At 54.1% G+C, this 27,316-nt stretch overlaps 2 protein-coding genes across 8 annotated transcripts in view; one reads left to right on the top strand and one right to left on the bottom strand.

Annotated features, from left to right (window-relative positions):
* Window positions 1-2,574, top strand: part of ESRP1 (epithelial splicing regulatory protein 1) — a 33,427-nt gene extending 30,853 nt beyond the window's left edge. For 5 of the 6 annotated variants that reach the window (XM_078863953.1, XM_078863952.1, XM_078863950.1 and 2 more), the window contains exon 15: window positions 370-2,574. In XM_078863953.1, the coding sequence (XP_078720079.1) occupies window positions 370-519 (150 nt within the window). In that variant the 3' untranslated portion in view covers window positions 520-2,574. The remainder of the gene's footprint in view (window positions 1-369) is intronic. The other variant, XM_078863954.1, reaches the window with a different exon arrangement.
* A 2,626-nt stretch (window positions 2,575-5,200) lies between these two features.
* The window catches only part of PIK3R4 (phosphoinositide-3-kinase regulatory subunit 4), a 29,262-nt gene continuing 7,146 nt past the window's right edge, over window positions 5,201-27,316 (bottom strand). For both annotated transcript variants that reach the window (XM_078863948.1, XM_078863947.1), the window contains exons 8-24: window positions 26,846-27,126; window positions 26,343-26,477; window positions 25,611-25,832; window positions 24,661-24,834; window positions 22,539-22,684; window positions 21,748-21,948; window positions 17,743-17,959; window positions 15,735-15,937; window positions 12,741-13,014; window positions 12,043-12,208; window positions 11,218-11,376; window positions 10,797-11,014; window positions 10,373-10,504; window positions 8,919-9,019; window positions 8,016-8,104; window positions 7,405-7,525; window positions 5,201-6,665 (exon numbers count right to left, since the gene is read on the bottom strand). In XM_078863948.1, the coding sequence (XP_078720074.1) occupies window positions 6,495-6,665; window positions 7,405-7,525; window positions 8,016-8,104; window positions 8,919-9,019; window positions 10,373-10,504; window positions 10,797-11,014; window positions 11,218-11,376; window positions 12,043-12,208; window positions 12,741-13,014; window positions 15,735-15,937; window positions 17,743-17,959; window positions 21,748-21,948; window positions 22,539-22,684; window positions 24,661-24,834; window positions 25,611-25,832; window positions 26,343-26,477; window positions 26,846-27,126 (3,010 nt within the window). In that variant the 3' untranslated portion in view covers window positions 5,201-6,494. The remainder of the gene's footprint in view (window positions 6,666-7,404; window positions 7,526-8,015; window positions 8,105-8,918; window positions 9,020-10,372; window positions 10,505-10,796; window positions 11,015-11,217; window positions 11,377-12,042; window positions 12,209-12,740; window positions 13,015-15,734; window positions 15,938-17,742; window positions 17,960-21,747; window positions 21,949-22,538; window positions 22,685-24,660; window positions 24,835-25,610; window positions 25,833-26,342; window positions 26,478-26,845; window positions 27,127-27,316) is intronic.

Genomic DNA, 27,316 nt, shown 5'->3' with positions numbered 1-27,316 from the left:
CACAAGAACAGGCCCTCAAAGTCCCCGAGCTGCGGCGGGCACAGGGTCTGCAGACGCTGCCATTGCTCTGCTCTGCGACCTTTGTCCTTCGTCCTTGTGCAAGAGGTCGTCATCTGTTTGGCGTTGCAATTGGGATTTCAAGCGCTGGAGTTTGCGCATGTGAAAGGATTGGGCAAGGGTTTGTCAACATCCCTCCCCCCCCTTTGTTAAGTTTAACGGCTAACACGGGGGGTGGTCCGTCATGATTGTGAGTGACTTGTGTGGGACCCGGTGGAGAGAGTGGAAGAATGGTTTAAACGTAACTGCAAACAACCTCCACACGGGAACTTGGGCTGTGCTAAGTGTGTGTGTGTACGTGCGTGCGTGCAGTTCCCCCACGACTCTGTGCTGCTCTTCTCGGACCAGCCTGGCGACGGCCTCATCCCGTTCCCAGCGCTCACCGGCGCCACGCCGGCGCTGACCGAGAAGCCGCACATGCACCACCACGCCAACCACGATGTGGACCTCTACCTCATGTAGAGCGCTGCGCTCGCTCGTCACAGCTGCGTGTAACCGCCAACAGGCGCTCTCAAACTCCCCGTCGGTCGCCCGCCGCCACCCCTTGTCCGGCTTCCTGCCCCGAAACCCCCTTTTGTTTTGATGTCGTTTTTGACGAGGATATATTTTTTGTAACGGAATTTTCGAGCGCCGCTCGCCGTCGAGCTGCTGCCGTGTACCGGGCCCGAGGTGCTGAGCGGCGCGAGCGGTCGGGCACCGTGGTCGCGCGTCGCGCCGGTACGGTCGGTGGGCGTGCGAGCGCCTGTGTGGCGCGCCGGCAGAGGAAGTGGCCGGAGTGCTGTTGTACTGAGAGTTGGTTTGTGTTGTACCTGTATGGGGAGTGCCTGTCTGACATACCTGTACGGAGAGTGGCTGTGCGTGTTGTACCTGTACTGAGAGTTGATTTGTGCCACACCTGTATAGACAGTGCCTGTGTGTGTGTGTGTGAGATATACCTGTACACTGGAAACTATAACGGCAGTGCCACGTCAGGGAACGCGTAATGAAGGGAAACACTCGACATGAAGTGCCGCCGGTCACCCCAGTGAACGGACGAGTCCCTACGAGTCCCTTCCCTGCGGCCCAAGGAGAGAGGCGGCACATTTGCTGGACAAGGGGGCGGCGAACATCGAGGTCACGCGGAAATACGGAAGGGCCCCTGTCGCGCTCCTCAAGTGCCTTGGCTCCAAGCCAGCGTTGTAAATTCCACATTCCCATGGCAGGTGGGAGAGGGGGGGGGGCAATGCAATCTCTCAGACGACCAATGTTGGCTTCTCACAAAGTTGTACTCGTGTTTATCTCCCTCCCCACACCCAGGAATATTGTGGGGCCGAGTCGAGGTCTCTCGTCACCGTGCCAGCTGTTGAAACACTACGAGGGGATAATGAAACGTGATACGAATTGCGTGTGTGCGTGTGTGTATATAGAGAGTGCAGTCCTTTTTTTTGTTTTGTTTAAAGTGTCGTCTACGGTCGCGTCACTGAATTGCCAAAACACTGAGGACCAAAGTGCGACGAGCTCCAAGGAGGCCCACGGCCGTGTCCCGGCTGCAGCTCGGCGCGTGAGACTTTATAAAAGTTATTTTGGACGGGAGAGAGAAAAATTTAAAAAACTTTACGATTTATGCAAGCATCTGTTTATGCAAGAATATAATGTTTAAATATGCAATGTTAACCGTTTGTGTGTACGCACACGCAGTCGGCGTTTGGCTTAAACCGCAAAGCTTTTTGTACAGTATTGTTTGTACTGTAGCACTAGTACTGCATGAGACCGATGCCGCAGAAACTCTGAAAATTCCAACGTACAGAATTATTTATGTCGAGTATTTTTGTTTTAGTTTTTTAGTTTTGCCTTCTGCTGCATCAGAAGTAAATCTTTACACGGTTTTTTGTATTCGCATTCCCGTCGTAACCGTTACTTTTTCTCCGAGACGCAAAACGGCCCGGAGCGCCGCGTGCGTGCGTCCTCCTCCTTCGAGCATGAGAACCAAATTAATATCGATGCATGTTTATCTGTTTACATATGTTATAGTCGCTAGCCTCTTTTGTATGTTTTACAATCCATATGCATGTTCAAGTCCGCGAACCGCCACCCCCCCCCAACCCCTTTTTTTTAGATCCTCTCCACCACTGCCCCCCATCCCATTTCTTATTTTTTATTCCCCCCCCCCCCCCATTCTCATTGACGGTAGTTACTTAGAAATTTAACTTGAATAGTGAAACTCGGAAGAGGGAAAAAAGTAATAAAAAATATAATAATCAGTACGCTTCTCGCATTTAAGGCACTACTAAGACGACGTGAATTAGCGTGTCCCGTTCCCCTACGATGCCCGCGTAGATGTTTGTTACAGGCGACGCCACCTCGTTGTAAAGTGCAATAGCAGATGAGACACTGAACCCGGCCGGCGGCCGCAGTGGGGGCTCCCCGTGCGGCCGGTGGCCGTGATGTTTATGGTTCAATTAGCCCAGCAGCGCCGCGCGCCCACCCAACCCCCCCCAATCGCAACTCTTGAACTGTTGTGTATACAAAGCCATCGTTTATAATGATAACGCCGTATGTACTAATATAACAACACAGTAGATTTCAGTATAATTTCTCTTTATATTGCATATCGTTCAATAAAGTATTCCTTCGTAAGAATGCGGGGCGTGCCCTGTGGTTTTTCCACCTCGCGCGCGTTCCGAACGGTGTGCCACCGCCACTGCTGCCCAAACGAGTGGAGGAGGAGGACACAGGCTTCGGATTTCAGGCGGAAAGAGGAACGAGGGCATAAATTATGGAGCGTTGCGCCGGTTAAAGACGGCATTGTGAGAGACGGCGACGAGATTGGTCGGTGCCAACGAGGATTGTCACGTCGTGGACCAGGAGCGATTGGCGGCGGCTTGGGAAGGCCTTCATCTAGCAGTGGATCGGTCATCGCCGCCCACTTCGTTTGGCCAGACCCAAAAGACCCACGACGGCTCCGCGGGCAGAGGCCCACGGCTGCATTGAGCATGGCCCTGTGCCGGCCTGCACGGCGGCGTGGCCAGCGCTGACGGGAGAGGGTTAGAGGCACATGGGAGCCGCGTCCAGAGCTCGTGGTGGTCACGCTCCACCGGTGGAAGGCAGGCTGGCCGGTTAGACGAGAACGAGGTGGGAGCCAGCCAAGGCCAGGGTGCAGTTGTGGATGGTGGTGGGCTGAAGTAGCTTTCACCATGACGGTTCACCAACCCCACTCAAAAGGAAGGATTCAACATTGTCGGCCGTGGTCAATCCACTGCTGGATGACTATCGCCAAGCCGCAGAGCAGTGCAACCCTTTGTTGTATAAAATGGCCCAATGAAGTGGATATCGCAATGCTACCTCTGAGGTCACTTCAAGAGACCTCTGGTTCACAAAGTGGGTGGGGGGTGGGGTGGGGCAGCACTTTCCCATCTGTTCTACCACAAGAATATTTTTTGCAATTGATATTCCTAATTCTCAGAGCTTGAATTAAGATGATGTATGGGCCAAACCAAAGTGAGAGTGATTGCTAATGTTGTGCTTGTCGTCATTGGTGATTGCGCCGAGGCCAACTCGCTGCACTGGGTGTAATCGTAGGGGGCTGAAACCTCGATTCGAACTCTGCTTCTCAGTGGTGCCAGCACGGAGCTCTGACCTCTGGGCAACCCGACCACCTCAAAGGCACGGTTTGTTACCAAGGCCAGCGTGGGGTTACACCCATGTTGAGACGGCGTCGCTGTTAAACGCTTGCATGGAAAGGGTGGAGAAACCAAATAGAACCCTCTTAAGTGGTCGGTGTAAACACGCGCATGCACACAACAAGGCTTGCTCTCGCACACAGACCCAGCGGGAAAGCTCAAAGGTCGCGTCGCTGCTTGGACGCACTGCGCATGCGTATTCATCCAGCAGTGGACACATTGTAGGTGATCACGATGATGAGGAAAACTGTTCAGGACCATTTGAGTGAACTAATATCTGCACAGAACAACATCAGTACCGTCGAAGGACCTTCCTGCTGAAATAAAATCTAGCTTCAGTTTGACACTACGCCAGGCCGACACGCGGAGAAATTAAAAACATCGGAGAGCTACTGTGGGCATGTTCACCATATGGACAAAACCAGCCGGTCATGAGAGAGGGAAGGTCACTGGACTTGAAGGATATGGGCAAGGCCATGGCGTTGACGCTTGGGCTGAAGGAGACGCGGAATAGGCGAATGAGTGACTTCCCATTGAGCAAAGATTGATTGCTGTTGGCCACTAGTTCTGTTTGTTAGTGGGAATAATTACTCTAAAGAGTGGTGGTCAGTCGTAACAGTCACGTGAATACCTGCTACAAACACAAATGAACAACCAAACGACGCGTGACTGACACCTGAGTCAACCATCCAACCTGCACCACGTTCCAAAATGAAAGGAGGCTGAAGGATTGACCTGAATGTGAGACCCGCTGGCCTAAATGACAGTTCCCATGAGGTTTCCGGCAGCTCAGAGGTCCGAATGCCGAGCTGGAAAAGTGGATCGCCTAGGTTCGAATCTAGACTGCTACCTGTAAATAAACCAGGTTCCCAAGCATTGGGCGAACGGGTCCCACCCCGCTCCCCTCAATCCCGGTCTGCGGACCGAAATAAGATGAAGCGCGTGCCTTAATTCTAGATTTGAAGCTTTCGTGACTGCAAGGATGTTTAATCTTAGCTTTCTTATCTACTTCCGCCCCTTGCATCACAAAGCTTCAGCTTGAACTCCATGCGTTGCCTCCCAGCGCCCTCCCGTTCATCACATCGTTGCCTCCCAGTCCACAGCCTGCCCACACTCACCATGGCCCCTCCCCTCCCTTCATCCCACGCGACTATATAATTCCTCGTCACAGCCATCTCTTAGACACACTTAAGCGGTTGTGCTTTCGCTACATTGTCTCCACCTGAAGGTTCCCTTTTGTTGCGCCTGAAACTTCGTGATTTAATTTAGTTTTCATTTATTTAATTAAATTTTTTACCTACATGACTTTACCGAAAAACCCAAAGAGTATGCGTGCTTTCAAGTCAACCGTAGGCGAACGAATGCTGCCCCGTCTGCTGTTTGGGACAGAAGTCATTTGAAAGGGCTCTCAGAAGTATTTCCGTAACACCGATGCACCGCGTCAACAGCACAATTGGGAAGAGGCAAGAGGACGGCCGTTGTTGATCATCGCAGTTTCGCGTTTATTTACACAGCGCATCGGAGACTGAACGAGCAACGATCGGAGTCACGACCACCAACGGTCGCCAGCTACGGCTCGAGACGACACGCAACACTGACGGGGCAGAAACACGTAACGTCGCGCGTTTATGTGCAGCACTCAAGTGTTAAGCGCAGTTTCACAGACTGTACAGTCGGTGTACCGTGTATGAAAACAATCCATCGCCAAAATAAACATTTGTACAGTACAAAAACAAAAGAGCAAAAAACAATCAACTCATGTTTACGGGACAGCCAGCCCGTGACAGCAATCATCTTCACTCATGCGTTCATAGACAGAGCTTTGATTTTCAGAACGCAAGCAGCCTGTAGATGGGAATGAGACAACGTATCCGCCTTGCTGGGCAAAATGTTTCGTAGAGCCCTTCTACGCATGCACCGTCGGATGAGGGCCTCCCCACTCTGTGCGGGTCGTGGGGGTTATTGGACCGTACTTCACCACGCTGGTCAGTGTGAGCTGGTGCATCCGGGGAGCATAGAAGTACAAAACAATAATGGATTGGGGAAAATACTTAGAGGGAGCTCTAGACAGCCCCTCTAACTGTGGTGTACAGCATTCCCTCGTTCATTCACGAATTTGCTATCCGCGACTTTGGAAGTCCGCGAATGGTATCTGGAACGCTACACTACTGCTCCACGGAGAGAGAGTGATGAGATAAAATGACGAGAGAGATGCGAGAAAGTGATGAGATCAAGTGATGATGCGCAGCATCATAATTTATGGTAAGGTCATTTATAAACTATTATTGAATACTTTAATATTTATTTTGATAAAATTTGTTCATCAAAGCCAATTTTTTTTATTTGTATGTATTCAATAGCTTATTTACGTATTCATTTAAGGTAATTCATTTAAAAGATAGGTTTCCGTAGGCTAATATAATTATCCGCAAAATTTGCGATTCACGACCATCTCCGGAACGAACACCTTGTCGCGAATAACGAGGGAATACCGTATTCATTTACAATGCTGGGTGGGCAGAGCTGGGCGATTTAAGAAATTGGGCCAAACATTACAAATATGTTGAACTTCTTTCGCACCGTACGTAGCCAACCGTTGAACTAAATGCACTTAGCATTTTTATGGCAGGAGCCGGACTTGGGTTAATACATTTTGATGAGCATCAAAAAAGTTTGCTCCTCCATTTCTAACGGAGAGCCACGTTGGAAGCAGCGCCAGGGTGAGGTGTCCCTCGCAGGGGGGGAGGTGGGGGGGGCGGGCCATTGCCCCCCCCACCCTCACTTCCACACCTTGACGATGCCGTCGCGCGAGGCGCTGGCGATGAAGGCCTGGCTCGTCTGGAAGGTGCAGATGTCGGTGATGATGTCGTGGTGACCGACGGGCGGCATGTCGGGCCCGCGGCGCGGCCGGTCCTCCAGCGTGGACGGTTTGGGCTTGCTCTGCATCTCCTGCAGGCGACAACGAGGTCACTGAAGGCATGTGCTGCGTGTGTGTGCTGTGTGTGTGTGCTGTGTGTGCTGGGTATGTTCCCCCCCCCCCCCACCTACCGCCACAGCATGACAAACACGTCCTGAACCAGGCCCCGCTTTCCAGGAACCAACCAACCTACTCGCTAACCAACCTAATCGCTAATCAACCTACTAGTTAACCAACAAACCCACCCACATTCAGCTATCCCACCTACCCATCCAACCAACCACTCATCAAATGGCACAGCCTAGTCAGGCGGTTGATTGGCCAGTTTCTGGAGAAGTGGAAGTGTGCGATGCGTGTTGGCAAGTCGTGACAAGTCGGGCTCACTTTCAGCTGGGTCTGTCCGGATCGGCGACCTGAACAATACTACAGCCGGCACGCCCCGTGCAGCGCAAGTCTCGTTGTGGCTGTGGCTACTATAGTCAAGTGCCACCGACTCCAGCCTACCGGTGACCCAGAAATAAATCGAGAGGGATATATTAATGCCCGATTACGAGCAACGGGGAAACACCTTGCTTGGCAGTGCTCGGCGACTTACACGCACTCGGCATGGGGGGGAGCGACACGCGAACGACCAAGAGGTCACTACTATCCGAATTGTGACGCACAGGGAGGAAAATTTCCACTCAAGGTATTTTTAGTTTTGTTTTTGGAAATCCCGCGGCTCTTGTTACACAGGCCAGCACACAGACGCGGGTCCACGCAGCCACCCACCTGCACCACCTCCGTGCCCTCGATGATCTTGGACTGGTAGGACACGGAGAACGGGTGCAGGCTGTCCCTGGCCGCCCCGGCGATGATGTACGATTGCTTCGGGTACGCCAGGTCCCAGTACCTGCGCAGCGTGAACAGGAAGATCCGGGTTAGCGCTGCAGGGGATACGGTATCAATGTCATCGTTGTCACCATCAAGCACGGTCGATCCGCTGCTGGATGAAAGCCTCCCCAAGCCCCCACCATCTCCCACGAGACCTGCGTGGTAAACATCCACCCAGCACCTGCACTCGAGCTGATTTCATCGCTCCATCTTCTCGATCGGCGACCTCTCGGAAACGCGCCGTTCCTTGGCTGCCACTCCGCCACAACGTTTGCCCACCGACCACTATCCCGTTTAGCGACGGGTCCTGCCCCCCCCCCCCCCCCCTTTTCTCGACAGCATGAATCATGTCCTGAACCTGCGCGCACGTTCTCCAACCCAAGTGCTCCTCTTTCTCTCCGATCCAAGCGCCGCGCGAGGCTCAACCCGGCTTAGTTTCAAACATCGGACGGGGCGGGGTCAGCGTTCCGCCGCCCTCTGCAGCGAGCAGCCAAGGTGAGAGCGCCAACCTGATGCGCATGTCCGAGCCGGCCGTGAGCAGGAAGGGGTTCCCGTCGGCCGGGCTGTAGTAGAGGCCGTGGACGCTGTCGCTCGAGACCTGCGCAGGGACACGAACCCACGCCAACGGTCACCCTCGGCGGTCACTGCCAAACGGTCGGTGGCACCGTCCTGCAGGGCGCACCGCGGCCCGGTTTCACGGCCAGGAGGGCGGATGGTGAAGCTCTTGCAATTTAAACCCTCCCCAAGTAAGGTTCGGAGTGTTCATGCGTTAGCTCTGCACGTCTGTCTGTCTGTAACATGGGAGCACGATAACTCTCATATCCGAGATCCAATATCAACAAAACGTTATCCATAATACAAGACCGTGTAAATAAATATTTTATTTGCGCGATCTAACCAAAAAACCTGTATAAAGATATTGGTCGTGAAAGCCTATGTGTTAAACAAAATGTTAGTATATGAAACTGTCCCTAAATACAGACTTAACCTGTTGAAAACTGGCTTTATTGATTAAAAGGTTGCCAAAAACAAAGCAGTAAAACACCCGGCGCTAAATAAAAGAGCTTTTTCGGCCAGGGCGTTGAAGATACTTCACCACACTGGATTTATGAAGTGTGAGTGCTGAACCGGTTTAGCGATAGGTGACAATCACAGCGCGGTGTGCTACCACCGTGCACCCCCACGACGCGGCCCTTAAGCCAAATCCTCCCTCCCGGCTTCCGCTGCTGCTATTGTTTTAGCCGCCGCTCGGTGACCTGTGCCGCGTTGCTTCAGCCAGACCACCCAGGAGCCACGGCGGCCTGCGCCGGGCAGGCTCACGGGCGGCCGACTCGACTGACGGCAGAGCTGGATGCGGCGGTGCTGCGTGCGTTCATCGCCTGGGCTGCATGCCGTCGTGCCGGCGCGCTCACCTGGGTTTCGGAGAGTGGCGGCGCCCCGCTGGCCCACAGCGTGTGCTGCCTGGCTCCCGTCTCCATGTTCCACATGGACACCTCGTTGTTGCTCTGCACGGCTGCACGTCGGTCAGACACTTGGGTGAGCAGTCGGCAGGCGCTGCCGGTAATCTTACGGTGGGTTTGCTGAAGCTCTGAGCCGAGTAGATCGTGCTCCCTCCATCTCCTAGACCCTCCAAGGACTCGGGCCCTGCCCACCTCTCCCCGCTCAAGTCCATACTCGTTCTCCGCCAGCCTTCGCTTAGTGAGAGATCACTCATTCTCCTTTGCTGCCCCCATAGACTAGAAGTCCCTTCCTCCAGCCATCCATTGCCGTGAGCTCCTGTTCTAGCCCAGGGTCAAAACTTTCCTCTTCTCCTCTGGCTGTGACTGGCTGCCTCTGACTATAAAATATCCTCAATCCTGCCGAACCGCACTGTCATCTCGCCTCTCTACCCTGCCGGCTGACATCCCTCTCACTGCCTCCCTTGAAACGAAAGCCCAATTGTCACCTCCACCGGTCTCCTGAACACGCGTGCCCTCCCACTCTGCACGGCGACGTGAGATGCGATTGCACCGGGGACGGCGAGTCAATTCGAATCGTCACCTCGTGCTCGCGTCTATAAAGTCAGCCTGGGGAGGTCATCGACAAATACTCACTGCGCTGGGCTTGCGACGGCTCGCACGGATACCAAACCGACAGATTTCTAGTGCGCAGAAAACTTGAGAGCACTGTTGCAGTGGCAGTGTAAACCCGGTAGCGCCGTGCGATGCAATCGTAAACCTTCGCCCTCAAACGAGAGTTTGAAACGTCCCCAGCAGGGATATTCAACAAGGTGTCACTAGAGGGAGCTGCGTGCTAGCCGTGTGAGCGCCGGGCATCTCACAGCAAGTGAACCTTATGGCGGTACCACGGCTCTCACATAGTCCCAGAAATAAAATATTTAATTGCGTCGGCCATTTAGTATTATTTGGTACCCCGGGGTACCACCATAAGGATCAAGTCACCCGCACGGCGATACCACGAGTCGCCACCATTCAGGGCCGCGATTCGATTCAAGAATAGATTTATTTTCGTCTCTTCATCGGTTATCTCGCTTGCATAATATCTTGCTTTAAATAGCCTCTTTTGTCTGCATTAACCACAAATACTTGTGGTGAACATGCAAACAAAAAAAAACATGCTCTGGTCGTATATGATGATGCATTGTCTTTTAAACTGATTGGTCCAGAGACAGCTTTCTTTAGAGCCTCGTCTCAAACAGTGTTAGACCAGAGGACACCAAAAGGCGAACAGACATTGAGAGCTCGGGGTGAGCAGCTACATCATGGGAACTCCTTTGCCAGTGTGAATGGTGCAAGTGGCGTGGTGTGGCGTGGTGTGATGTGTGCGGTGCGGTGCAGTGCGGTGCAGTGCGTGATGCGGCGCAGACCTGCGAGCACCCAGGAGTGGTGGTTGGAGTGCATGGAAAGGCGGCGGATGCGAGCGTGCGTTGGGTGCGTGTGCGTCGTGATGGGAAGCTGGAAGCGCATGTCCCAGCACACCATTGTCCCGCTGCTCGTGCCTGAAACAGACAACGTGACGTGAGTGATGGATGTGTGTACGTTGAACTTCTTTCGCACCGCACGTAGCCAACCGTGCTAATCGGAGGTGCAGGGGAAGGACAACAAACTAACAAAAATAGCAGTTTTTTAGAAATGAGTTTTCAATATAGATGCTTAAAACACGCAGAGCTGCAATGGCTTTCTACGATCGGAAGGAAGAGCGTTCAAGACTCGCTAATTCCCCGACTCGTTAATTTGCCAGCTCGTGGAGGAAGCAGACGGCATAAAACCCCGGCAAGCTGAGCGACGCACCCACGGCGATCCAGCACTGGCGGATGTCGACGGCGAAGGAGGTGATGAGGCCGTAGCGTAGGTCGTGGCGCAGGCCCCACGCGGCTGCCCCCGCCGGCGCCCGCAGGTCCCAGCCCACGAGGGCGCCGCTCACCGTGGCGTACGCCAGCACCGACTGCGCGCCGGCGTGGAAGTGGTGCATGTCCACGACGCAGCCGTCCTGCAACAGCTCCAGGTTTCTGGGTTCCGAGAGGGTAATTAATCAGCATCATCATCACCATCAATTGTTTGTCATCGGCCAGATGATGAAGCGGTGGTGTGATTGTGTGATGGTGCAATTGTGTGGCGATACGGTTGTGCAGTGGTGCGGCAAAAAGACGATGTGGTGGTGTGGTGGTCGGGTGTTAGGGTGGTAGGGTAGCGCTGTGGTGCGGTGGCGCACCGGCTGTGCGTGAGCGATATCTTGCTGGCGCTGCTGCTCGTCTCGATGTTGAGAACGTGAATGGAGCCGTTGTCTGAGGCAGTGGCCAGCGACTGCGAGGCCTGGCAGAATGCCAGCGCCTTTATGTGCCCGCCCTGGCGCGCGTACGTAAACTTTGACCTGGTCGCCACCGCAAACATGGAAAATTCAGGAAATTCATTAATCGGGAAATGATCACGTGACGGCCTGGGCATCGCAAATTCTCATTTGACCTCACCGAGTGGCGAGGATCAGGTTACACTCAATAGACAACATCAGGAAATGATTTCTGGAAATGATTAATAACGACCGATAGACTCAAAAGGGAGATATACGATTTCCCGTATCAAATAGCGCACATTTGGTGAATTATATCTTGGTAACGGCGCGAGATTGTGAATTAAAATTCTGGTGAGGGATAACGACAGCCCATCCTATTTATCCAGTAACCTGCGACAAGTCGCAGATTAAGCAACGGAATCGTTGAGTATTTGTAATCCACGACTCTAATCGTGGCCGAGTGCTCCCGCCACTTTCACATCTGTGCCGGCCCCGACATCCTGCCTCCTGAAAGCGGGAAAACCCCGCGAAGCCACGCCGGTGCGACGTGGCTGGCGATGCCGATGAGGCCAGCGAGCCTCGCCCGTCACCTCCCGTCCAGCGGCACACACGGGAACAGGGGTGATATTTTATTAATTTCTGTATTCGCGTCACCCGATTGAGTTCGGCCGTCGAAATCCCGCGTTCGCGAAGAGCAATCTTAAATCTTAAATCCCCGGCACAACCCCCGGCTTCTAGAACACTCGCCTGGTGGTGGAGCTCTTCCCCTCCATCTTCTGGCTGTCCCACACCTTCACGGTGCCGTCGTTGGAGCAGGTGGCAAAGTACGCGTGGTCGTGCGCCACCCCAATGCGGTTGACGGCGCCCCGGTGCTCGTGCAGGTGCGCCACCAGCAGGCCTTTGGGACGCCAGCCTGGCGGGGGGGGCGAACACAAGAGGTGTGCGCCGTCGATACTACATACGCACAAGGGCGCCTGTCTCCCCTGCAGGCGAACTCAGACGAGATGGCTCAACCTCTAAGGACTGGCAGCCAAAGAACCACACACCAGGGCGGACCGAGTGGTGGCATTGTGAGGCCATGAGAGATGACAACGGCTTAGGGAAGACTTCATCCAGCAGTGGATAGATCAAATATAAAGGTGGTGAAGATAAACGCGGACTAATATTCATGACGTTATATAAGGAATACGTTCTGTAATGAGACTCTAGACGGGATGGGGTGTACAATGAGGATCTTCAGTGAGGTCGATAATGGGGTCGTTTAGAGAGAGTTCTCCAATTACGTCACCGATCACGGCAAACGTCAGTGGCGAGTGAAATCTGAAACGTTAGTGCCTCCCCCGCACCCCCTCATCCACCACCCCCTCATCCACCACCCCCATTGCCCCAGCGTGGTGAACCGTGGTTCCCCTTTGCCGCAGTGCGACCGGTGCCGGTGCGCGTACCGGGCGGGGGCGGCCTGCTCTCCCACTCGACGCGGTCGATGAGACTCTGCAGCGCCTGGTCCTGGCTGTGCTGCTCACGCCGCTGCTTCAGCAGCTGGGCCAGCTCGGCGCGGCACGGCGCGTGCCGGGGCTGGTAGCCTCCCGCCGCGCCCTCCTGTGGCCCCGCCGCTGTTGGCTGATGATGATGCTGATGATGATGTTGCTGCTGATGATGCTGCTGCTGCTGGGCCATAGCTGCCCTCTTCGGAGGGGAGGAGGCCACAGCCTCCCTTGCCTGGGGAAATGTGGCTCGGTTTAAATAACATGCAGCACAAACAACAAATGGCTCTTAAAAGGTTTACTTATGCATTCTATCTTTTTTTCCTCGAAGTTATTGCGCTATCCAGTCGTGCCGTGCGAAAAAAAAATCCCTTCGTATCTCTCAGAAAGCATGCAAGGGCTGCAATGCAAGGCTACGGTGGAGAACGGGTTGTCTGGCTGCGTGGGTGTAAAGCGTGCTCGGTATTTTAACGAGAAGTGCACGTCGCCCGCACTGCACACTGCAGCTCAGGCATGCGGACAGGGGCAGACGAAGCACTCCTAAATAGAACAAAGGTTTCCTGGAAGCACAACCACACGCCTCTGCCTTTGCCGAGGTCACGCGCCGATTACTTTGTCCTCAAATGCTTTTGTCAAACGATCAAATAATTCGAAATGCACCCGAGCAGGTCAGATTTTGGAATCGAAGGAGGGTTGAGCTTTGAGAGTGCTTAGTCGTATGTACATGTATGTATGTTGAACTTCTTTTGCACAGTACGTGACCAACCACGTTAATCGGAGGCGAGGAGGAAGGACAAAAGAAGTTGGGCGACGAACTGTGCATGCCACAGGCAACTGCGGGACTGTTCTATGTTGTGGGCAGTGCAGCAAAATCGAGCTCAGCAAAGTCCAGCAAAGAAAAGTACAGTCAAATAACTCCCACGATGAACACATTGTGGGAAGGTCGTCATCCAGCAGTGGATCGATGAAAGGTCCTGTACACATGTAGGCTTGTGTACATGTACACGTGTGTACACGTATACATGTGTGTACATGTAAACATGTGTACACACGCGAACGTGCTTTCACGTTCTGCCTCCGCCGTTTGCCCGATGAACATCTGCTTTCCGCGGCGAGACGTCGCGTGGGGCTGGAACCGTTTTGGGGACTGTCAGAGGCGGTTTATTTCTGTGTTACTGCCGCCGCCCGCGTCGGCCTTGGCCGTCACAGCACGTTAGCGCCGATGAGATGGCGCGGACAAAGGCGCGCTTCTCTCTTGCGTTTCCAAAGCGGCCAGCGCCACCGTGCCTGCAACGCTTATGGCAGGCAAGCGATCCGGGGCAGCCTCTCCGAAACAGCTATGCCCTGGATTCTATTTAAATGTTTCCAACGCCGGTGGAGGGTGTTTACAAGCTAGCTCCGTCCATCTGCTTGTAAGACGAGGTCTAGAGTTAGCCAAACATCCCAAAAGAGGATCACAGAGCTTTGACAATCGTTAGCGGCGGTTCAAGCTGCCTTCCTTCTTTGTCCGTGGTTTCCTGCGCCTCCTCCGTCGTGTGAAACACTGCGCAGCGCGTTACAAATTCTATGGCAATTTGCGATGAAATCCGCACGGACTAGTCCCCCTCGATTTCCGAGGAGCCAGCGCGGTGGAGGGAGAACCGGATCGAGGCGGCGCGGCGTGCATCCGTGAGCTCCTCCACGGCGGCGTTTGAAGAAATAAATAAACCGCCGCAATTGCCAGCGTGTACAACAATAAACCTTGGCCTCCGAGCACGTGTTTAAAGTTGGGCAGCTAACCACTCGACGTCGTTGCGGACGCTCGACCTTTTATGTCCTTGGAGAGTGAAACTGTTTACACATCCAACGGACTTTGTGTTATTGTTGTAGGCTGGCCCAAGTCCCCGAGCTCAGTGCACGCACGTTCAAGTTACGTTGATCACACAGGCAAAGGCAAGCCAGTGAACAAACAGCTCCTATCTTGGAGATTCGTACATGGGCTGTGTGTCCTGACAAGAGTTAGAAAATTCGGTAATGGAAAAGAAAATTAAAGAAAGTCTGGTACACCATTACAGCACCCGAGTGACATCACTGCATTGGTGGATGCAAAACGTCACAGAGATGTCACCGCAATGGACCACGTGGCCGTAACGTCCTTTTACCCATCAACGAAGATTGAAGTCTACATAGTTCAGCCCTGGATCCACAGCCTGGGTGTAGCTACAGGATGAGATTTCTTAGTGTTTTGGGGCTACGCTTTTCTGTACACCATGGAGTGAGAAATAAAGAGACGAGGAAGAAGGCAGAAGTGCTGAGAGAAGTCGGCTAACATGGCTAGGGGACATGGTGTGCAAAGAGAGGAAACCATCATCGTAAATGCACCAAGGCAGGAATCGAGAGGTAGGCCCAATATTAATCCGGTGGTTGCGAGTGGTCATCTAGGACATGGAGATGATGGCCTAGGGCAGCAATGGGGAAAGGGACAAGCAAAGCAGATCCAGGAAATAAATATGACCGTTAACCACGGGCGGATACCCTCTATCTTTACTGAGAGGTGAACGGGCTTTTAAAATGCCTTTGATGGATAACCACAACATTAGCCCCTTCTTTCAGGGGCCCTTGCAGGAATGGAAGTGATGGAGCGTGGTGCTAAAATCGTAAACACAGCAAAGCAAAGTTTTAAATATTCCCCTCGAGCACCAGATTAAGACGCTTGCAGCAATGGATAAATATCGTTTGCCGACCGTTACGAAGTGTAGGCCTCACGTGACCATAGGCCGTATGAAATGGAAGCCACGGACGGCGTTATGTCAGCCGCAAGCCGTACGAAATGGTGGGCCACGCGAAACGGAAGTGTCGAGCGTCGATGAAAAACGAAGCCGTGGGCCGAATGAAACGAAGTCTTGGGTCACGTCCGACCTGCGCGCCTGCTGGAAATCACACATGCGTGGGCACGGGAGCTCACGCCGCCCTCACCTGTAGCTGCGACATGAGGACGGGAATGGCTGGCGGGGCGGATTGGGAGCGGGCGCCAGCGCCCTGAGATGCCTCCGGGGCCCCGCCGGCGCTCCCCTGCGAGGATTTGCCGATGGCGATCCCCGGCGCCTCCAGGGCCCCGAACATGCTTCTCCACTCCTCGTTCATGGACGTGTCGGCACGCACAGCCCTCTTGGCACCGCCTGGCGTGGCACCGGCGGGAGGGGGGCCGACGAGCGCACAACGGTGCCAGGTCAGTGGGCACGGAGCCGATCGCCCTCCCCGTGATTCCAGTGGTTAGAGCAAGGGGGGATTGCCGGGAAACGCGATAATAGTTTTCCCCGAGTCCCTTCATGGTGCTCATTAGGGGGAATTCAAACGCGTCCTGTTAGGTAGGGCGGCAAGGTGGCAGCGCGGTGCTAACAATCGTGCCTCACAGCAGGAAGGACCGGGGTTCGATTGCTGACCCGGGCACCGTTCTCTGTGGTGTTTGTGTTCTCTCCCTCTGCTCTGCGTGGGTTTCCTCCCACAGCTAAAAACACACACGCAACGTCATGGGTGTTGACTAAACACCCCAATGTAGAAGTGTGGCCTGCCTGGGTAAATAAGCTTAGCTGTATTAAATAGCATCAACAATGTATGTTGTTATGATAATAATAATCTCAGAGCGCCGTACGATATCTAAACGTCCTGTTTCTTAACCTTGCACGTGGACATTTCCCAACCAAGGTCGAAAGTAATCATGCATGAGCTCTGTCTGTGTGGAACGGGGATGCGCAAAAACTCTGGATGATGCAAAATGAACGAAGCTTTGGTCTAGAGTTGTCTTGCTATTTCGGGCTTAGCCGATAGAACACTGGCCGCATTGATCCAAGGAATGGCCAAAACTGACAGAAAAAATCCAGACCTATGATGTATTATTCATCATTGAATCGTTGCTGCATATGACTGTCTTTGCAATATCTATCATACTCATTATTAAATTACTAAAGCATACAAGAAAGATGTGCAGTCTTCAGCAAAATAATACACCCTCAATAATAAAAGAATACTTGAGTGGACTTGGAAAACCCGGCGAATGTGGACTGCGGGGGTCACAGGGTGCGGCATTGTAATGCATGTCAGTTCACAGACGGTGCACTCGGTGCGCGGAGCCACGGAGACCACAGTGAGGACAGCCGAGCGGCGCTCCGTATATTTAATCCTGCATCAGATTCATTCTGCTCAGTCGACTGGAAGCATGGGAGGTGGGGGGGGAGGTCCCGGGGAGAGCCTAGCTCCACGGCTAACACCACGTGGGCCGTCGGGGTTTGCGAGCACGTCGTGAAGATGAGAATCTGAGAGCGAGCCGCATTCTGGTGGAGTCGTCTCCAGGAGCTACGGGGGTCGAACAGAGGGGGGCATTGTTCCACGAGAACCTGAGACAGCACGAGAGCCCCCTTCACTCCGCACCCGGCACCACACTTCCCATTCGGCATGTCGCAATTGCTCACCCTTCCCCCATGTGAGACAATTGTCGTTTGCGCTGATGTTTTTCCCAATCTCGTTTGTACTGTTTGTAAGTGTGCTACTGGCCTCGTTTTGTCTAGCTGCGTTCGCTCCATTAGTCTAAGTGTAACATTATCACAGAGTGTACGATTCATTTGCATAAAGAGTAGTAAATCGATTCTCACGCGCACGATTCGGAGCACGTTCCGTGAGCGTAAGAACCTACTTTAAAGCGACGCGTCATTACGGGCCTAAGCCGGAGCTTGCGGTACTGAGTGGACACACGGCCCAGGAGAGGTTCATCCAACAAGGTATTTTGGACCATGGCTATGGCACACCTGGGCTTCTATATTCCGCGTAACGCCGCGGGCTCTTGAACGCCCACTCTGAAGCGGACTACTCCGCTTTCACGGTGTCCACGCCCGCAGCGTCAATCACGGCAGCCGGCGGGGGGCCTCGAGCCGCAAACATCTCCGCGACGAGCAGCGAACGTGCGTCCGCTCGGCCTCAGGAACCGTACCCTTCCGCTCGTCGGCGTCCGGGGGGCCGGCGCGGCCCAGGTCGGCGTGGCGTGAAATGGGCTTGCCGCCGCCGCCGCGCGCGGCGAGGCTGATGGTCCCCCGCGGCAGCGCGTCGTCCTCGGGGCCCAGCTCCACCATGGTGGCGCGGGCCTTGTGCACCTTCACCATGTAGTCCCGCAGCGCGATCAGCTTGTCTTCGTCCGCGGAGGTCATGCCCTGCGCGAGCGTGGGGGGCCACGGTTATCACGACCCGCCCTTCCATCCTCACTATTTCCTTTATTAACGGCTTCCAAAATCAAGCTGAAAGCGTGAGTGCATTATTTCTGTCCATCCGTCCTGCTGTGCGTCTGTCTGTCTTTCCGCGTACAACGGCAGGGCACAATAACGCTTGTAAAGAGGATGCAATATGACAAATGTGTAGTTAGGAGGGACTAACCCTATTGAAAGTGGCTAAATGTATCCGAGTCGACCAAAACTTTGAGACACAAGTCAGAGCACAAAAAACTATTTGAAATTATTCAGTTGCAGCTTTGAGAATTTAAGATATCAGTTTAACACTCGAGTAAAAAAATGTATATTTTTGGTATGAGAGTGGGTGGGAAATTGCTGCCCACTGTTGTATGTGGATCAGAAATGACGTGAAGGATTCTCAAAGCTCGCTCTGTGATATCCACTTCTTTGGCACTGCTCTGCGATAGACCCAAAAGGATACTTCATCTCGTGACACCGATAGCGCAATTGGGATAACATTTGTTATAATGTCCCGAGTGGGTGGATGTCATGTGATCAATCCTAATGCTCTTCGCTTCTGCTTGCTCGTGTGCCCTGCACCATGACCTCTTATCTTGAGGTCACCCAGTAAAATTACATTCACTAATTTCTCCCAAACAACCTTCCCCCACAAGCCTCTTTTCACGCCACAAAAAGTCAAGTCAAGTCAAAGTGTCTCCCTGACTACTGCTCACCTCCACTGCCAGGCCTGAGCCAGTGGTGTAAATTCCACATTCCTCAGACAGGGCTCTGTCTGTTCACAAAACTGAATTCTAACAGTTCAATCCTGGGTCAAATTCTCTCGTGTGTGCTCTCTCCTTCGGCTGCCACTCCGTCCATAGCCTTGTCCGTCGACCATCGTCCCTTCTAACCTGTCCTGTCAAAGACCACGTGCTCTTCTTGACAGTCAGTACGGTGTCTGCGAACTTGCAGCTGTTTTCTAAGCGACGTGTTCCGTGTCTCTCAATGCAATTCTAAGCATGCACCTCTCCATGCATTCCACTGACAACTATCCAGATGGATTTTCTCTCCACGGAACCACCGCGTTTCCTCCACTAAACATTTATCCGCTTTTCATCACCGCTCGCCTGCTCCCTCCTACACGGACGTGAGCGAGCATTGCCGGGTCACGTCCGTGCGTCTCGCTCCGAGCAAACGGATTAAAGTCCGGAGCGGAGTCAACCGACGGCCGAGACGCCACACTGCCCACATAGCGGCCGCCAAGACCACCCCGAGTCTTCCCAAAAGCCGGGTCCCCCCTCAAAAGCTTAAGAAAAAATAAATCCCATCTGTGCCAGGGAATGAATGGGAGAAAGGACCCGGAGACCCATTCAGCACACGCACGCCTGTGAAGCCAATGTATACTTTGGAGCTGTATCCAAGCATTCCAGCCGCAGCTCAGACGCCGAAATAAAGCAAACAGAAGAACGTGCGCGCCCATCGAGTTCACTTGCGCAGCGCAACAGAGGCCCCGGCGCGGGCCCGCCGCTTGAAAGAGCGATCGGCATCAGCAGACAGCAAGGTTCGAGATGTCTGCCAAAATCTACGCTCAGGCATTAATCGCCGAAATTGCACCCGATTTTCCTGACAGCAATGTAGCACGGTCTCTGTACGATGCAATGCGGATTCATATAGCGGCGTCTAAATGTGACCGCATCTCGAGATGCTGTCCAGAAACAATGGCATATTTATTGTACAGAGAGAGGCAGTCAGTCACAGGTCTTGAGCCTGGACTTGAACAGAGACACGGAGTTGACAGCTCTGATGGCTGGGGAAGGGGATTCAAGACTATGGAGGCAGCAGAGGAGAATGAGCAAACTTTTCTGAGTAAAGGTTGACCGGGGCTTTGACAGACACCTGTGGTTGCTAGAGACGAGAGTGCATGGACTGTAGTAGAGTGAGATGAGGGGAGTAGACTGAGATGCGAGGGGAGAGATAGCAGAATGAAAGGAGAGGGAAGAGGAAGGAGGCGTGTGTTGAGGGGGGTAGCGGGAGATGGGAGAGGTAGTCAGGGGCGAGTCCATGGACGGCCGGACCGGACAGCGTGCGTGCAGAGTAAACCATCGTCACGTTCTGTACGCAGCGTCAGGAGTGATGCATCACACCCGCGGTGCTGGCGCGCGGAGCCGCGTGCCCGTGTGCTGCGGTGCGCGAGCGCATTCCTGTGCGGTGCGGTGGCTCCCTGCCCCTCGTGGGGCCCCCGCGTGCAGCCCGCTCACCGCTAATTAGTCTCAGCCAGCGTCGGCGAGCATACCTCCGCTCGGCCGCCAACGGCGATGCCCGTGGCTTATGGGAGTGTGATGCGTGCGGGCGTATGGGCCCAGTTTGGGGGGTAATTTGCACTCTTCCAGACGTCGGTCTAAAGGGCCGTAATGAGCGGCGCGATGATAGCGAGGTTCTCACTCAACATGTTCATGCTCATGAGCGTAGAAAAGTGTTCTGTATCAGGAGCAGTGGCTTGTGCCCAAGTTTTTCATTACACCGCCACTGGACCAGCATGGTGAAGTGTTGCTAAGCAACCCCCACGAGTGACCTCACGTGGGGGGTCAATCCTCCATCCACTGGCGGATCGGCAAAGAGCTTAACTTTATTACTACGATTACTTTACTGTCCTCAGTGCAGCCTCGCTCCTACGCTCGTACGAGTTAAAACTCCAAGTGAGGGCTGCGCCGAGAGCAACGCTACGCAGACGCGGGAACCTAACGGCACGCGGCGTGACGTGCATAGCCAGGCTGTTCCTTGGACAGCTCGGCAGCCGCGTTATCGCTTCCAGACGACTTGCGTTGTGCCGAGATGCGCTGCCCACGTGCGCCAAGACGAGCGCCGCACGTGCCCGTGAGCGCGCACCACGGAGAGCTCTACTCGCGTTTACTCGGGGTTCACGGGCGGTGCGAGGATGAGAGAGCGCAGAGCCGGAGTGAAGCTATGCTGCAGCAAGCGGGAAACTGGTTTTTTACCAGGCGTATCATTTACAGCCCTTTCCATAATCCACTGCTGGATAACGGCTTCACCACACCGTGCGGGTCATGGGGGTCGGTGAAGGGAGTGCCCAGATATCACTCGACGGTGATGTCAGCCGTGGCCTTGAAAGTAATTCAATAAACTCGGGTCGCCAGGCTCGTAGCAGAGCGTGCTAAGCACTTTGCTCCTGATCTCCAGGGTGTATAGTTAACAGAGAGGCTAAGAACCGGTCCCCATCAGTCAATCATCGGTAAGGTCAGCAAGGCTCGTTCGTTCCTTTTCTGCCCCACTGACCCGAAACTTTAATTTAACCCCGACTAAGCTCCCACTCCAGCTACAGATTGAACACAAAGACTCCACCCACAGACGGCCCTGAAAACACGACTAATTATAGTTGCATTGGCGTGTAAGCATAACAGTCATAATAGTCATAACAATTAACATGTACACAGCAACTAAATACAGGCAAAGATATAAACGGCACACCCATAAATTACAGGTTAAAACAAACGTAACAGAATAAGCACAATAAAGAAATAAAAACCACAAGTTTGGCAGTGGGAAGTGGTACGGGACACCATCCCACAGGCCGTGCCAAACACCACGGCCATACCAAACACCAGGGCCGTGCCAAACTCCACGGCCCCGCGCTAACGACGAACGTGAACGTATCGGAACGCAGTCGCATTCGGGAGACGACATGTGAACCCGCATTGCGGACGCCGCAGCACAACACAACGCTCTAGAGACGATGATCGAACAACTCCCGACACCTGAGAGAAGAGCTTGCGCAGGAGCTGGGCGAGGGCAGGGTCGTCAGGCTTCTCCATGCTCTGCCGCAGGTTGCGGATGAGCTGCCGGTCCTCCAGGTGGTCGAAGAGGCCGAGGATGTCGCGCGACTTCAGCACGTAGTCGAAGATGGGGCGCGACAGGGGCTCCTTCAGCACGCTCAGCAGGACGATGGTCTCCTCCACCTGGGTGTTGCCGGCACACGCAGCGGCGTGCTCACATCAGCGGGGAGGCGCTCGGGCCTGCGACCCGATTTGATTACAGGCGGCGGCTCAAACCCGGACTCCAACCCAGACCCTCAACGGTGACCCTCTGGTCCACCCGTTCACCTTAGGGTGAACTGGATTCTTCCGTCGGCTATACGTCCGACGCAAAATTCGAACCCAGGATCTCAGCGCAGTATTATTCTTCGAAGCCAAAAGTCCGCTTACTGCCCAGTGCGGGCTGCTCCATGTGCACCTCTTCTCTCGTCACGTTCACTGTCGTCCTAGTATCTTTCTCAAACGCATCCTTCCATTCACATCGGGTCTCCCTCTGCTCCTTCTACCCTGCACTGGCATCTCATAATCGGCTTTCCACTGCTCTTCACCGCACCATGTAACTCTGGCAGGTTCATTATAAGGCCTCACATGGCTAAGCAACTAAAGCTTCAATGCATTAATGCATCGATTCATAACTGGTTCTTTGGGTAGGCCACGTAATTCAACGGAAACGCTCAGGCGTGCCCCGTCGGAAACGTGAGCTGCGGTCGGCCGGCGACGGCTGCATCACGCACCTGGATGGTCGGCTGGCTGATGTAGGCCCGCAGCAGGTGCATGAGGTTGCAGTGGACGTCGGCCACGTTGAGCCGCTTGGCCACGGTGGAGATGAACCCGACGGCGCCGTGGCGGATCCACAGGTTGGGGTGGCACAGGAAGGGAACTGCGTGCAGGGAGACGGGGCACCGACAATGTGGCGGCAGCGGGGAGACAGGCGCACGCGGAGGCATGCGAGAGCCACACGGCCTACAACACGGGGCTACGGCGTCCGCCGGTCGCCATCATCGTCATCGCCGTTGTGATCGTTGTCAATGGTAACCTCGTTGCGAAAATCGTCATTGTCGTCATCGTTGTTGTCATCATCAAAAACAAGACTGTCGTCATCATTGTCATCGACATTAACAAAATAATCGTGGTACTTGTAATCATGAAAAGCATGATCTTCACCATCATTGTAAACAAAATAATCATCATCTTCGACATCATCACTTTCACTGTCATAATTCCAATTGATAGACATGCTTCACATCAATCATTCTTCATACACCCAGGTGGGAAAAAAATATCCCCATAAATGCCGGCTCCTTCATTTTATCATCACTGTCATCTCCACCACCACCGCCTTGCCATAACATTTACATAATGACAGACACGACCAACACAGCCGGGTTGCAATGCTGATTATTATTATTAAGAGAATGCGGCAGGCACGTAAACAAAACGTAAGTGATGGATATTAAACAGGCAGCTGGACAACATTCCTTGTCTTCGCCGGACACCTTAAAAGGGACAGTCCGACCCTCTAGGCAGGAGCGCCAGAACTTGCATCACCCCAACGCCCCCCGCCCCCCTCTCTGTGTAGCAAGATAAAGGTGAAGGCAGCCCTGCAACTTCTTGCTCACACCACTGCTGCCAGCGACCTGCAGATCCACTGCGTGCGGTGCACCCATTCACACTGCCGGGGGCACGGAGGCGCAGGGATTCAGGAAACTTTTACCATCGCTTCACCTGCCGCGCCAGCGTCTGCAACAAATCGGAACCGGCAATCTCTGGATTGCAAGTCCAGTGCGATGCGAGGGCCGGTCCCTGATAATAAACAACGAGCTTCCTCCAGCTTCCTCGATAGGGGGGCCCACTCGCCACAGCTGGGGCCAGACATCTGCTTCCCATCAGCACATCTGCTGCGGATTAGCGAGCCGGTCAGACTCGGGCAGCGAGTGCCATGGGGAGGAGGTGTAGAGAGAGGTGGGGGGGCAGGGAGAAGGTCCCAAGCCAAGCGTGAGGCGCGGTTTGGAAAATGCGAGAACTTCAAAACGTTTATGGGGGGGGGGGGGTGGAGAGGGTGGCGAGACAGCTGCAAATCACTCACAATTACCGTTTCTGCGCCGGTACAAGGTTCTCGTGTGAACAGGATGTTAATCGCCAACCACGTCAGTTTGGCGGTGGCAAAACACCCCGACGGTGCGTGCCGTGCACAAACGCAGAGGAAGCTTTTGAAGAGCGCCCTCCATGTTGGGGGCGCTTGCAAGGGCGGCCGCCGTACGCTGCAGGTGTAACAGGCTGCTGTGGGGCTACCCTACGGGCAGCAGAGGGTGGTGCAATAAAGTCTATTGTTGTACTGTATTTATATGCTCCCGTGTCTACGTTCACCCCCTTCACCAACCCGCATGGTGAAGTATGGTCCAGTAATCCGCATGTCAAGTACGGGGTGGGGAAGCCCCCACCCAGCAGTGGGAAAGTCAGCAGTTGTCCTCAAAAGAGACTCACCCCTGCCATAGGAACATGGAATTTCGACCAATGGCTTATGTAACATGGCACAAATAAGTAGCAAGGGAGAATACAATAGAGGGGGGTGGGGGTCCACCTGTAATAGGGAAAGCGGGTGATTGAAAATGAGAAACACCTGCAGCAAACAAGGTGTCAATCACCATTAGTGTGGCCTGCTTCCTATAAATAGAACCAAAAGCGCCAGAGCTGATGTATGTTTAACTTGTTTTCGCACCGTACGTCGCCATCGGTCCTAATCAGACACGCTTAAGGCAGTGAAGGGGAGATTTTAATCAGAAATCGCTTTGATTTTGACGACAATGGCGATGACGAAGTGGGGTGGGAGGGGTGGTGCAAGAGGGCGTTCTCTACCTGTGTCGCCCAGGAAGTCGTAGAGGTGGGGTTTCTGGAGGAGGCCGAGCTGGCACATGGCGGTGAGGGCGTGCAGCGCCTTGCACACCACAAACTCCTCCGTGTCACTCAGACCCTGCTGCAGCAGCGGCTTGAGAATGGATGAGCTCTGCCAGCCCACGTACGCCGCAACCCCTGACGCACGCACGCACGCAGGCAGGCCCACCATTAGGCTACACGACAGTGCCCTCCGCTCGCAGAGACACGCCGGCTTAAATAACACGGACGTTCCACCGCCCTGCCACGACACAGATCACCACTGTAGAAGTCAGAGGTTTGTTCTTCCCCCGCACCTCTGCACTTCCGATTGGCACAGTTGGCTACATACGGTGCGAAATAAGTTCCAGATACATACAAGTCGGAACTAGAATGTAAATGTGCGTGAAGAGGCATGGAGGGATCTCGCAGCCTCTACAAGTCTCCCACCAAATCTCAATCTCGCTCATTACACCTTTATCGCTCTCCTCTGTAGGATGTGGAGCCATCGCTTATACAATATTCAATCAGCTGTTGAGAAGAAACTCGTTAGGGTCATGACCAGGGGTTGGCAACCAAAATATAAAGAACCATTTTTTTTTTATTCGGTAAAAAAAACTCAAATATGTGAAGAGCCTCGATGTATATGAAAAACGTCACGAGGCAGTCCTTAAGAGCCGCATGCGGCTCCGGAGCCACAGGTTGCCGACCCCTGGTCATGACTACGTGACATGAGGAGGGCCTTTATCCTGCAGGGGATTTGACTTGAGGGCCGTACGTGTGCACGATACGTGCACACGTATCGTCTCAAAACGGCCCATTTCAGGCCTCGCGGTTGCAGTGCCACGCACAGCCGGCGAGGCGAGCCGCGGGGGCGAGAGACTAGCCGAGGAGCGCGTGTCGTGGGCTCGGTGCCGGGAGGGCTCGGCGCTCACCCACGATGCTGTCGAAGAAGGCGCCGCGGAGGTGCCAGTCATTCTTGTCGTTGAGGAAGGTGATCATGTGCGAGAGCAGCACGTCATTGGCCTTCTGGCGCCCGAAGAAGACGCAGAGGCGTGTGATGCCGCTCTCCAGCAGCGTCTGCTTCACGATGTTCTCCGGGTCGCTCAGCAGGGTCACCACCTTCTGCTGCACCATCTCCTGCAGGCCCTGCAGCTCTGGTAGGGCACGGCGAGCATGGCGCCGGCGGGTTAACCCCCGAGGGACTGGCTCGGGTCGTCGAGGCAGCGCGTTCGGCACCATCTCACCCCCTCCTACCGCCGCGTCAAATCTTTGTGCGTGATGATTTGTTTTGGCGTACAGGCGGAACAGTGAACACCTTTCAAATATCAACAGAAACATACTGACGGATGAGGGTCTCCGCACAGCATGTGGGTCATGGGCAGTATTTTGACCATACTTCACCACTGGTCAGCACGGTTTGGTAAAGATTCAGAGCACAAATATGTCAGCGTTAAACCAATTGATTTTGTTGTACTGCCCTCTGTTGCTGCCCATCACATGGTCGCCGTAGCTCTGTGACAACCTGCTTCTGCATGACGGCTACTATCCAAAAGCACTATCCAGGCTTGAGCATGCTTAGCCTCCATAACCCAGCGGACCCTCGGTGTAATCACAGGTAACGCAAGTGCGCCGAATTGCCTTCATTGGTGCAGCCGCGCGCCCACCTGTGTCGTAGCTCCCACGCACGTGCAGCAAGTCTTCCGGCTCATCAGCGGCGATGTCCTCCTTCTGCACGGCCTGGCCCAACTGCACCATCTCCAGGTACCGCAGCGCCGTCTCCGCGAGCACGGCGATGTTCTCTGCACGTGACGCGCGCACGGCCCCCGTTGTGTTAGGCCACAGGCTTGCTGTGCGACCCTCCACCACCCAACTCAGACAACATAATTTAATTGGCAAGTGTACAAGTGTTTCACGCACCAACTATTATTATTATTATTGTCAGCTCACACCGGCAAGTTAGAAAACAATAATCACTGCCAAATGTAGCAATCGGTTACGACTTTTTGCTTGAAAGTAATTATTTGGCCAGATTTGGCCAAGATCATTACACGACCCCACACAAAAATCAATTATGAGTCATAACATTGGTTGCGAAAACCTACTACGGCGTTACGTAAAGTGACAACCTCTTGGACGGACGAACACCCGCGTGCGCGCACTAACGCACCGGCGTACGCCAACCGCACCACGGTGGCGTCGTCCTGCGCCAGGTGGGCGATGCCCGGCAGGATGTATTCGGGGAAGACGTTGGCGTCGTTGCGCGGGAGCGAGTGGACGAGCGCCAGGCACGTGTTGAGCGTGCGCAGCGCCTGGGCGCGCACCCGCGGCACCGTGTCACCCGCCAGGTGCAGCACATACGGCACCAGCCGGTCAAGGATCACCTCGGCGCTCAGCCGCCGCGCCAGCTGCCCCGTCAGCTCCAGCGCCGCGAGCTTGGCCGGGCAATGCCTGGGTTCGGTTTGCCGTTCGCAAGATTCGCAGGACATTTAGTTACCAAGTAAGGGTATCAATCATTCAATGCCAAGTCCAAGTTTATTTTTGTTGAACCAGGTGAGAACTCTAGAGACCAGCATAGTCTCAATTGCAAGAGTGACGTGGGAATGCCACTATCTAAATCAAGCGGTTCTCAACCCGCGAG

The sequence above is a fragment of the Lampetra fluviatilis genome, chromosome 17 (assembly GCF_964198595.1).
Source record: "Lampetra fluviatilis chromosome 17, kcLamFluv1.1, whole genome shotgun sequence".
Lineage (NCBI taxonomy): Eukaryota > Metazoa > Chordata > Hyperoartia > Petromyzontiformes > Petromyzontidae > Lampetra > Lampetra fluviatilis.
Note: the sequence above shows the minus strand (reverse complement) of the source record. Positions and strands in the feature narration are given on the sequence as shown.